General features: G+C 35.9%; 1 protein-coding gene across 3 annotated transcripts in view; it reads right to left on the reverse strand.

Annotated features, from left to right (window-relative positions):
• TLL1 (tolloid like 1) overlaps positions 1-13,263 on the reverse strand; it is a 175,847-nt gene that overhangs the window by 12,132 nt on the left and 150,452 nt on the right. For all 3 annotated transcript variants that reach the window (XM_019650600.1, XM_019650598.1, XM_019650599.1), the window contains 2 exons: positions 10,358-10,483; positions 7,675-7,802 (listed from right to left, as the gene is read on the reverse strand). In XM_019650600.1, the coding sequence (XP_019506145.1) occupies positions 7,675-7,802; positions 10,358-10,483 (254 nt within the window). The remainder of the gene's footprint in view (positions 1-7,674; positions 7,803-10,357; positions 10,484-13,263) is intronic.

A 13,263-nucleotide genomic window follows, 5' to 3' on the forward strand; every position in this document is an offset into this window, starting at 1 on the left:
AGTTTAATTAAGACATACATTTATAATTTTGAAAAAAATATGACTAAATACAGTTCTCCCTCAGTGCTGGCCACTGTTATCTACCCTATACCATACCATAGTTTACTATACCTTCTTACTTTGGAGGAATAAGGGAAGAAATGAAAGAAGCAATTTATATTAACTAGAAAGTAGGGGAAAGGAAATGTACTTAAAGAAGAAAGAAGAGAAAAGAAAGAGGGTTGATCTCTCATTTCTCATTCTGCTGCACCATAATTTATAAAAAAATACATTAAAATGTTATAACCAATAAATATTAAAGAATCATTATTTGTTATAATCATTACAGGTAAAAAGGAATATTCACTTCATTTGACCAGAGACACTGGATAGTGCAAAAAAGATTATAGCACAAAGAATTGCACTGGAAACAAAAAATAGTTCAGGAAAATATAGTAAACAAGGAGAATTTGACAGAGTTTATCCTGAAATACAACATTCAAAGTAGGTGATCACTAATGATTAATCTATGTAATTTAGTGACACAAAGTGGAGTAGACATAGTGCATGGGACATAGATGCCCCTGAATGGATGGTTGGCCAAATGTCTAGATAAGTCTGTCCTATCCCAGGTTTGTGGCCAAACCCATAGGTGGGAACACTATAGAAGTGGCAGATCCAATCTGCTGGTTTCTGCCTCTCATGAGGTGGTACTCAGTCAGCACCTCTCTACAGCCTTAATATCAGCCCATAACCGGTAAAAAAACAAACAAACAAAAAACCCAATAAGAGAAAACTAGCTTCACTGCACCAAGAGTACTTTATTAACTATGAAATTAAGTTTCTGAATTATAAGATCAATATTATCTCAAGAGGAAAATAATATCTGGAAACCACCACAAGTCTGTCATGACATTATCTCTTTTGAATGTGATTTAAGGTCATTCAGCTAAAAAATATAAAGAGCAGAGAAGCCTACATTGTAGAAGAGAAAATTGTAGGAACGATGAGGGTAATGACATTCTAAGGCATATCCTTCAAGTAAAAGTTTAACATGGGACCACACATGTTCAGTCCATTGATTGGCCCACTGAAAACTAAGTGAAGGAGATAACCAAGTGAGAACTTCACTCCCTAATGAGATGCAGGATATCTGGAGTAAATCATAACATCTGTTTTACAGAACAGACCAACATTACACAAAGTGGCATTGAGCTGGTGGGCTAGGGGGCATCCTGACACCTGGTCTGCAGCCAACTGGCTTCAGCTGTTTATCAGATTACTAATGGAATCAGACTGAGTCTGTAAGAGTAATTTAGGCAGAGGTTTTGTAGCTGACGTGCTCCCAAGCGATGCAAACAACCCTCCTTCATTAAGGAATTAATGAATTTTCCTCTTGGAATTGGTAGCAGCTTGTTAGGTCAACTGCAAAGATTGGGTGGTCCTTTTTTAGCACTCAGCCTAACCCAAATGCTGCACCACCCACAAGCAAGAGCGTGACTAACTCACATGCTGAGATCTCATAAATCCGGCCCTTAATATCATAGAGACATCCACACAGAGAGACCTCCATTATATAATGACTTTGCCTCAGTACAAAATATTTATAGACCATAGAAAGGTATTATAGGAGCCCACGGGAAATTGGAAAATCTTTTAAAATATATCTTAGCGTTCCCAAAGAAAAAGTGAGATATACAATTATGTATTACTTTATTCTGTGACACACGCTGAGCCATGAATTGCTATAACTAAGTAATGCAGACTGTGAACATTTCCAGCTCCCAGGGACTGATCCTACAGAAATGCCCTGCAGCAGACACTTATATAGGTACCCCCAAATTCCTTCAACCTCACGATGAGGACAGGACAGCTAGCAAAACCGTCTTGTTGAGGACTTTCAAATATTTCTATCAAGCACAGACACTAAGACTTTACAGACATTTTGGCACTCAAACCCTTCTACCTTACTCATTCCATGATTATATTTCTATGATTTGAAGTTCACCCATCTAGGTTTTAGAAATACCAAGAGAGTGAATAGCAGTGAGCTCTAGTCAGAAATCCTAACGCATTTCCCACAAGACAAACTTAAAGATTAAGGAGTCCCATTCAAAAGATATAAAATTAAGCTCTTATTTTAGGCTGTGGAAAGAATAACTGCGTGTTTCTGGAACACCCAACAAGCCTAATCTACGTGGCTGGCCCCCAGCTAGGCTTGCATATGCAGCCCCCTCATATGAACATCTGTGGAGGTGCTATTATTGAAAAGACAGGCACTGGCTGAAGGATAAGACCACTCAGAATCACTACAGATATTCACAAAGGACAAGATAGTAAAACGATAGTGTTTAATGCGGAAAATAAATGCAGCCAGGATGAGCATTTCAACAAAGAGACTGCTGCAATTTGAGCAGCTGTGAAGCAAGATTCAGAGCTCCCTACTCCAACCACGATTTCTCATTTTTCTATCTTCAGTAAGAACTGTCAATTGCTTTCCCACAAGATATTGGAAGAATTAGAGGCCACTGGAAAAAATGGCACAGTGGAATACAAACCCCAGCCTTCTAATCCGAAAGGACTCATTTCCATGAGTCCTCTATAACTGCGATCAAATACACTTTTTATGAATTTATGGCAGAGAATTCTGTAACACTTGTGGGTGTTTTTGTTTTCTAAATATCCCATATGTGAAGCTGTAAATTGCAACTATATAACTTAACAAACTTACAGGATATATCAGTAAAAACCACATAATCACAAGCTTATTGCTTGTGCTCCTTGGCCTGGACATTGGTTTCTGTTTGTTTGTTTTTGTCTTCTTTTTAATGAAGAGTAATTCAAAATAATGAAAAGAAGTGCCCAATATTTAGTGACTGTTGTGACACACAGCATAGTCCACAAAGTTTATCATATGTAGTATCTGGCCCTTAAAAAAAAAAAGTTTTCTGACAAGCAGCCATTAGCAATCACAAGCAATCGTTTTTAATTGTTAGGATTAAATTTCAAATTCATAAGGTTTTGTAAAAACTTGAGCCAGGCTGTATTATTTAATAAAATGGTATATAATTTTTATCATTAACCATTATCATAATTATGGTTACTATTTGGATATTGTACCATCATTGATATTTAATAAAGCACTGTGCCAAACATTTTATATACAAGTTCATTTAATACACACAAAATTATTGGGTAAGTATTAGCTCCAATTTCCAGATGAAGAAATCAAGGCTTTAAAAGGATAAGTATGTTCCCAAAATAGCATGGCTGGTAAGTAGAAGTGCTGTGGACCAAGTCTCCTTTTGAAAAATACATGTGCCTAATCCCGCCATAATTCTCTGTTGTGTATTTGTTTTAGTTAAGCATTGTAAGTTTGTCTTACTAATATGATTGTTTTCCATTTAAATTATTAGGTATGTGCACATAGCCAGCAATTACGGATCTCTTTCCTCTCTGAGACGGTATGCTCTAATGAAAAATAAGATTAAATGTAGAGACAGAATGCCTCCCTTGAAGGTATTTAGACTCCTATTAGCTTTATCAACGTGCCAAGTCACCTAAACTGGCTGGGACTGCTTCCTTATTTGTAAGTGTCATTTATGACACCAACCTGAGATAATATACAGGACACCGCTTTAAACCCATTAGGCATGATATACACATCCGTTCTTAGTGATGTTTAGCCCAAATACAGTTTTACGGGGTACAAGATGTGCCCAGTCAAGCTACGTTTTACTTTTTGGAGAACACTTTTAAGACATAGGAAACTTCAGAACATTCTTTTTTTTTTTTTTAATTTTAGAATCACATATGAGAGTTTGCCTACTTTAGAATTTTTTTAAGTACGGTCCCAAGCTTTCTGGATCCCAGCTTCCTAGTTTATTGCACTTATAGGAAGACAGTATTCCATAGTTTTATAAAGATCAGAGCACATATCAAGTATATGCAAGAATACAAAAAAAAAACCCTCAAAAACTGATAAATTCACCTCTGCTTAATTTAGCTTTATAATAGGAAATTCATGATTTAATGAGTATGTTTATTTAGTAGAGACATAAGTAAGTTATTGTATTCAAATTTCTGCTTAATATGATTGGATAGTATTTACTGTGGCATTTTAAAAATAACCTTTATTTCCTGTTTGTATATCAGGTGCTATACTACAACCTAATAGTATTTTGGCCACACATTCCGGATTTAACCCAGAGCAAACTTGTCAGGAGACTATAAGCAGTAACTCATTTATGTTACCTTTACTTTCCTGAATATGTGCAGTTTCATATACTTCAATGTATGTGTGTGATTAAAGATGGCTGCCTATTCTTTGCTCCTCCTCTCACTGAGAGGTGACATACAATTCTCTTCCCAAGCCTGGCCAGCTTTCGTGATTTGCTTTAGCAATGGAATGTGCAGAGGTAATGTTCAGGGGTCACAGAGGTGTTCCCCGGGGCCTCTTGAAACACTCCCTTTGGGAACACAGACCTGCCATGTCAAGTGTATGCTTCCTCTGAGACCACCATGCTAGAATGGTCATGTGTAGCTGCTCTGCTTGTCCCAGACGAGAGACATAAGATGGAGATTGGCTTTCATGGAGAGCAGAGACAGGACCACCAAGAAAGGCCATCTCTAAGACCTAAAAACACAGAGCCTGTCTAAAGTGGAGGCTATCCTAAGCCAATAGAGAACCCTTCGCCCTCACCACCAGACTAGCTAGCACCAAGTAACAAGCAACTGCAGCCTACCACTGAGGGAGGAGGAAAAAGTGTGCAGAGGAACACAATTCATGGTAAAGGTGAACAGAGAAGCTAAAGATGAAGGACAAACGTTGAGAACATGCCTCTGAAATCTCAACCTGCTTTTTGGGTTGTTGGAAAAGTCATGATGTATTTTTCCTATGTTTTTCATTGCAAAAATGCATCATGACTTTTCCGACAACCCAATATTTAAGACAAAGGAATTTGAAGCCAATGATGCGATGAATATCATCATAGGAACAAGAAACCCCAAACTCAGCTTAATTACTAACTAGATTTACTCAACAACACACACATACACCAGTAGCCTAGCAGAAGAGATGTGTCCACTTCCTGTGTAAAGTCTCTATTATTCATATAATATCAGGTGTTTAATTAAAAAAAATGATGAGACACACAGAAAAGAAAAAAAAACACAGTGTTAAGAGAGAAAATCAACAGTATAGACTAAATTTCATTTGATAGTTAAAACGTAGGGGTAATGTTTTTTTTTTTTCTTTCTTTCTTTTTTTTTGGTAATGTTTTAAAGTAACTGATCAATATGCTGAATAATGTAGTGAAAATTCAGACAACATGCAAGAACAGAAGGGAAATTTCAGCAGAGAGATAGTATTATGGACTGAATTTTGCTCCCTCAAATTCATACATTGAAGCCCAAATCCCCAATGTGGCTGCATTTAGAAATAGATCCTTTAGGGAAGTAATTAAGGTTATATCAGGTCATAAGGGTGAGGCCCTAATCCCATAGTCCTAGTGTCCTTATAAGAAGATAAAGAGACACAAGAGCTCTCTCTCCATACACAGGCCATGTGAAGACAGAGCAATGAAGTGCCATCTACAAGCCTGGAGAAGACGCCTCACCAGACTCTAACCCTGCCAGCATCTTGATCTTGGACTTCTAGCCTCCAGAACTGTGAGGAAATAAATTTTTGTTCTTTTAGCCACTCAGTGTATGCCATTTTGTCATGTCAACCTGAGCAGACTAATACATAAGCAAACTATACTAGTGAGTCAAATGGAAATGCTAGGAATAGACAACATTTATGAGATGTAAAGAATGCCTCTGACCAGCTCATTAGTAGATTCAAGACAGCCAAAGAAATCCCAGAAGGAAAAGAGAAACAGAAGTGCAGGAGAATTTTGTGAAGAAATAATGGTCAAGAATTTTCAAAAATTCATGACAGACACAATACAGATGCAAGAAAGTCAGAGAATTCTGAGAAAGATAATTTACTAACACACACCCCTACATATAGTATATTCAAGCTGCTTATAAAAAGAAAATTTTGAAGGCAGCATAAGAAAAAAAATCATTACTTCACAGGAACAAAATTAAGATTTACAACAGACTTATTAGGAACCATGAAAACCACACAGAATCAAGCATTTAAAGTGCAGATAGGAAAATAAAACTGTCATCCTAGAATTCTATACCCAATGCAAATATCTTTAAATAGTGACACTATGCAGACATGCTGTACACAAAATATAAAAGGAAATCCTTCAGAGAGAAGGACTTTGGTACCAGACAAAATTTGGATCTACATATACACACACACACACACATCTCCAGGAAAACCCATTTTCCCAACTCCCTTAGCTAGCCGCCCTGCTAAAAAGAATGCAGCCCCCTATATCTCAGCTCATCAGCTTCAGAGAGTGATCCTCTCAATCAGGACCGTGGACAGGACTGGAAAACAACCAAGTTCCTATAGTGCTGTAATCTTACCATCTAGTATCTTTCCAAAGAGTGGCTGAAGTGAATTGATATCTCTATTTGGAAAGTCATTTACTACTATTTTACAAATATGATGACTGAAAGGAACTCCATAATAGAATATGAACGTCTCGGTACTGCCTCCTAAATGTATTATAATGCTGCATAGAAATAAAGTCTCTTTATTGTACAAAAAAAAAATTACAAGAAAGGGTAAAATTAACTTTATGGCTGGACTGGTCCAGTAAACTACCATGGACTGGTGGTATCTTTGTCAAGGCAATCTCTTGTCCATTATGGTACCCGCTTGGCTATTCTGAACCTTGCTAGCTGGTATTCCCTCCTGCCTTAACAACAAACAGCATATTGCAGTAAATTTTAAAAATATCTGTATTACTATGAATTTATATTTTTAAAATTATACTTCTCATGTATTTTGTAGCCTAAATTAAAATTTAATAAATACTCTCAAATGACCAGATGCAAGACTCAAAGAATACAGGAGGGAGGACAAACATTACATTCAGACTTGAATTTGGAAGAAGTCTAAGGAGATCAGTATCCATCAAAAGAGAGCAAATATATTATGCAGAAATAATATTCCACAAACCACAAAACAAAACCACAGTAATACATACCTTGGTTTGCAAGCATACTTCATTCCAGAAACAAACTACTCGTATTGCAAGACATCGCTCGTTTACCACGTTAAAAGGTATTAGAAATGTTTGCTCATCTTGTGGGAACACTCGCAAACCAACATTTTACTGTAGTTTTATTATAAAAAATACATATGCTCTGTATATGAGGCATATAGAATGACACAGTAGAATTGACTGTGCTGTGTTTAAATGAATATTTTATTGCCGTCTTACTGAATTTCTGATTTTTTCACTCATTTATTTTCTCCATTTGGAGATATCATTTCCAATAGCACATTAGGAAGTAGAGCCTACTGCTTTGCAGTAACCTTGCTAATGGCTTTTAAAGGATCCAGGATAAGAACACTAGATGAGAACTACATGGCTACCATTACTATACCTTGATCGAGGAAATCAGGGATTTGTTCAGTGTTCGTGGGAAAACATACGATAGAAAATCTTTTCCATCTGACTACTAATTCAATTCAATTAAATTAAATAAGCATTCATTTCACTTCCGTGTGCTAGCCATGGAAGACATGGGCAGTCAGCTTAATAAAAGAACGAAGTGCTCACTTACTAATTTGACTCGATGGCCAGGAGTGGCACTGATCTCCCATGTGCATTCTTTCCTGCTTGGGTACTTGTCGGGCCAGTTGGGACTGGTGATGAAGCCACTTGGACTGTGGATCTTCTGTTCACACTCAGCTGTATTAATAATGATAATATCAATCAGTGTGGAAATCTAGCCCAGAATTGGGCAAGAAGGCAGCCTACTGACCCACTATCTTGCTGAAAGATTTTCCTGAATACTAACAAATCATCCCTCTAATCTCTGTTATCATATCCATCTGCTTTGGCCCACATGTTGCTGAGCAGAATCAGGCAATGGTGGTTTTCTTGCTCACATGAAATGAAGTGTTTACAATGAATTAGACAAATGCCTAAAAGAAAATAAACTATTTTAAACTGCCGGATCTTTAAGCTCAGATTTTAACAGAGCAACATGCATTGACAATCAAGGATATCAACACTTGGTATGTGCAAACTATTTAGCTCAATGCCACACAAAAATCAATCGACCATGTCATTTCAATTCATCTTTTTTTCTTAACAGAAACATTATTTACAGCTAATTAACAGTATGAAGCCACATGAATTATTTATTTACATATTCTCTCTTCCTTAGTTAAAATAGACACTTGAATACCTAAACTAAAATTTTCGCTGCTACAGTAAATCAACACTAATTTCATCAAAGTAAAGTGAAGCAGTAAGGGGAAAAATAAGTGGACAGCTGCTAGCAATGGAGAGAGCTTCTGAACTAATTTCAAAGACTATTTCATTCAATTGACATGCAATTTCTTTTAGATATTTTTTACAATTAAAATAACTTCATCTTAAAGAGGACTGTTCCATATTGTGAAGATCAAACTTCAAAAATACTGACTCTCCTCAGACTGTGTCCATTCTATATAATTTATGAAGCAACACCCTACATATCCTAGTTTAGACTGTGAATTATTTGTACTGTTTTGTGTATCCCATTCTAAACTACAATAAATCCTCTGAAATTGTCCAAGAAACCTCTTTGGGGAAAATTCTTTACTAAATGGACAAAACACGTGTTACCCTCCAGAGCTGCACAATGAGGGTAAGACGCCAACATTGATGTGCTGTTGTCACATTCCTTCCTACTAGAAATTTACCTTCAACTTGCTAGGTGTCCATAGGGAGGTTTGGATTTGTAACAGGGGAATACAGAAAGCTCCTTTTCAACAATATAGGATCATGTAGCAAGACATGTAGCTTACAGTCTGGATCCTGTCTTGACAAGGGTTTTCTAAATTCCATGATCCCTGTCCTTGCTTTGCCATATGAAGTGTGGAGAATCCAGAATCTGGCAGAGACTAGGAGACAAAGCCAAGAGGCTCCCTGCTGAATCGTGAAAGGCGCCCATACAGCAGCAGAGGTAAAGAGAAAATCCATCCCCTTTACCAGCAATAAAAATGAACTTGATTGGGGTACCTGGATATAGTTCTGTTGAACAGGAAGTTTCCTATAAAATCCTTTTTGGAAAATACTTACTGTAATGAACAGAGACTTAGGATAACATATATTTGCTACCTGGAGCCATGGGCTACACACATACTCTGCAAAAGCTGTCTCTTTTTTTCTCTGAATTATCTTCCATATCTGTACAATCACTCAGCCTATTTCCCAGCCTGTTGATTATATAGAATACCAAGTTACAAGTATCAGAATCCCCATGGGTCTGTGCTCATGTATGAAAGTTAAAAAGAGACAATCTGCTTGCATATGATCCTGGGCAATGTCCATAGTTCAATGAAAACAGAAAAAAACCCTGACCCATGACCATATTTGACTGGAACTAAATAGAAAAAGGGTCAATTCAGGATACTCTGTACTATTTGAATATACAAAGGGTTTGCTTTCTGTGGTACTAATCTGCTACCTACCAATCTACATGTGCTAATGACTCAAGTTATAAAATCTGCCTTAGTAATTCTTTCAAAATAGGCATAAATCCAAGTTAAGTAGAAAATTCAGGAGCAGACCCTCAAAGGAAAAAATAAGAACCAAATTACTATTTCTTTTTCCCTTCTAGCTCATATGGGCTAAGGAGATTAAGATCATTGTTTTTATAAAATCTTGAAATATTTATAAGGTCTGGGGGCCAACCACTGGTGGGCTACTGTTGTGCTACTAGTATGATTCTTTTTTTCCCCAAAAAACCAAAACTTAAACCTTTAAATGGCACAATATCTATCTACCATTTCCAAATGTCTTTCCTCTGGCAGGCATTTGAGTTTGACACTCCTGGTATTTAAAGTGGCATCATTCATGTAGCACATAGACGAAATACTTTGGGGGAGGGAAATTAAACCACATGCAAAACATTTTGCAGAAGTTAAGCTTAAATATGAAGACTGTTATAAGGTCTGTTCTATAAAGTCCTGGGAATAATGTGGTTCTTTTCTGGCTGCCAGATGGCTTCATAGCAGCATCTATGTCTGTTATACAAAATTATCTTAATGCCACCCATGTGTGAAGTGTAACGTGAAGTTTCCAATAGTATGCCTTGGATATTTGAACACTGCCCATATTGTTTGTTTCTTTGACGTTTGAACAGTCAACCATGATATCTCTCATTGATATGATTAACTCAACCTGGAAGCAATGTTTTACCCAAATGGCATGAAATTCTAGATGGTATCAATAAAAGAACACTCCTTTCATACCTTCCTTACAGTCGTGTTTATTTTCATGCAGCACAAATCCATTGCGGCACTGACACATGTAACTTCCCATTGTGTTCACACATTCGTGTTGACATCCGCCATTATCCTTAGAGCATTCGTCCTTGTCTAGCAGAGAGACAATCCCATAGTTTAGTAAGTAGCTTTAAAAACAAAGAATATCAAAAGAGAGCCATTTAATTGTGAGTAACACTTGTAAAGGGTAAAGTGCCTCACAGCATCCTTGTTCCCAACATTAAGCAAAACAAAAAACAAAACATTGATAGTGTCTTAATTCTACCCAGTCCTCATTTAGCTCGGTGCCTTGTGCCAAATATTGAGTTTCCAAGACCATTTGTGCTAGGATGAGAACTGGTGTCCTCTTTCACTCCTGGAGTAGAAGGTTTGAGTAGGAGAGAAGAACAAATCTTTTTCCAACTAATCTTAAACATTCATTGCCAATTAAAAAAAAGAAAGAAATTTAAAATTGTGAATAGTTTGAATAAATGCCAAAAAAAATGACATTAATGTAGAGGGAGATACTTCAATATATTAACCATGGCATTTAGACAGAGGCTATACAGGGTTCCAAGATTTGTGTGTAATCACTTTTCAAAATTCAGTTAGTATAACTACTACAGTTCACTTTTTTCATAATGTTGCAGTTATGCTAAGCATTAATGAATCTGGACATTTCATAATATTCAAGACAGAAAAAAGGCATCATTAGATTAGTCTAAAGAAGAAAGTTAATTGTATATATTCTAAACACATCTACTTCAGCAAACCAGTTTATTAATAAGTAATTCCCTAAAAGGGCTTTTACTGCACTAGGAGCAAAGGTTAGAATAGGAAATATGAGCTTTAAGAAATAGCCAACAAATTCACTACAGGAAAAGACCTAAACTAGATTAGCAGGCAATCAATCCCGAAAGAGGCATCAGCCACCATATTAATGTCACTCAGCTCTCATTCCATGGCTGGCTTGTCTATTAATGTCAAAACTGGGAGATTGCTCATGACACACATATACGATGACGTATCACTTAGACTTTCATCACTCCCACAGTGTAAAGAACAAAAGAACACAAGACAGTCATATCAGAGGTTAGGCTGAATTCATTATTTATACTGTCAACTGATTTTTCCGTTGGAAACTTGTGAGCTCACGGAGGCACACAAATAGCAGATGCTATCTTTGCTTTTTTATCAAATCAGTAGTCACTCTATGGAGATAGGTTTAAGAAAGAGATTTTTATCAAAGAATCTGATAGTAATTTTTAAGGATACATCTACTTTTCCCCTTTTGGAAATTGGTTACATGATATAGTACACACATGCTCCTGGGATATATTCATGCATTGGCAACATCAGAATATTTCAGATACATACAGGCAAACCCAAAGTTCTAAAGAATATATCAGAATCAATATATCTGTGATTTATGTGTTCCCTACCTATCCATAACTGTTCCATTTCATTTTTAATACTGTGGAGACTTAAAAAAGCACAAAATATATAGAATAAAGAAAATTCTATGGCATCAAACACCAAAATATAAGAAATTAGAAGCCAATATTAGCCTTGTAAAAGTAATTTTAGATAAATTTATAATAATTTGGAAGCCCTGTTTCCTTATTTGTATCAACAGTGAACATTATAGTTTATGAGTTATTAATGACCTATGCAGAATGGATGGATGGTAAACCATACTATCTACCACCATGGTGGCAGCTGCCTACATTTTCTAATTCAAACAAGCAGTAAATGATTTCAGTTTATTATTTTAATGCACCTTTCCAGAAGCTCTTTACTTAAGATGCTTCAGAAAAAATACTTCTACATGAGTGGATGTAGAAATATACTTCATCTTTGTTAAATGGAATAAATGGAAAGAGCCAATTCAAAATTTTCTGATGCCTATATCACTTACTCTGAAATAGACACATATTTTTTCTATGAAAATGTTTGTATAATGATTGTTTTCTATACCAAAAACCTGATAGAGTGAACTTTAGTTGTACTACAGGTCAACTAGACTTTTGAGAGTTGATTGAAAATTTAACAACTGTAAGCAAAGTAGTTTAGAGAAAATTTTGTTCATATTTGCTATTGACTGGTCAACAGATTGACCGCTAAGTGTTACACCCTCTGGTAGCAGGAATCCCTGAATCACCCTGTTACCTGGACCTGTTTGTATTGTCATACATGAAAGATATAAAAATTTTGAAATACAAACATAAACACGTTATTATTGCTGAGCTGTTAAATCCAGTCATTCCATAATGAAAACAATTCCAATACATAAAAAATTTCTAACATTTAAGTTTCATTTTAGTGGAAATCTCGTGACTATATTTCTAAGGAGGATTATTTTCTTTGTATTTGATAGATCATAATCTGACCTGTCTTGATGTTAACTAAAGAGATATAAAGTTGAAAATGAAACTAATATTTGAATAGTAGTTTTTTTTTGTAGCCAATGATTCATATTTCTGCTGTGCTGGAAAAATAATGTTAAAATAATACAATATTTAGAGGAGGGAGGAGAAGGAGGAGGAAAGGGAAAAGGAGGAAATAGAAGAAAATGAAGATTTGATGTATTTATTATTGTCTAAGGATCTATTATTTTTCAGTTTCCCAGTTGATTGGAGTTTCCTACCTTTATCCCACATCTAATGCTGACTAATATAATCAATGTCACATAAAAATTAAGAGTTATCAAATACACTGCTAGAATATATGTATAGGTTAATCTAAAGTGTAGCTAAAATTCAAAACTGGACTAATCAAAATAGTAACTAAAAGCAGCAGAGGGAAGTCATCATGCCTAGCAAAGCTCATATAAAACTGAGCCTACATGAGTCAAATAGTCATATGAAAAGAGAAAATTTCAGTAAACATTGGAA

This window comes from Hipposideros armiger, unplaced genomic scaffold, assembly GCF_001890085.2.
Source record: "Hipposideros armiger isolate ML-2016 unplaced genomic scaffold, ASM189008v1 scaffold_142, whole genome shotgun sequence".
NCBI classification, from domain to species: domain Eukaryota; kingdom Metazoa; phylum Chordata; class Mammalia; order Chiroptera; family Hipposideridae; genus Hipposideros; species Hipposideros armiger.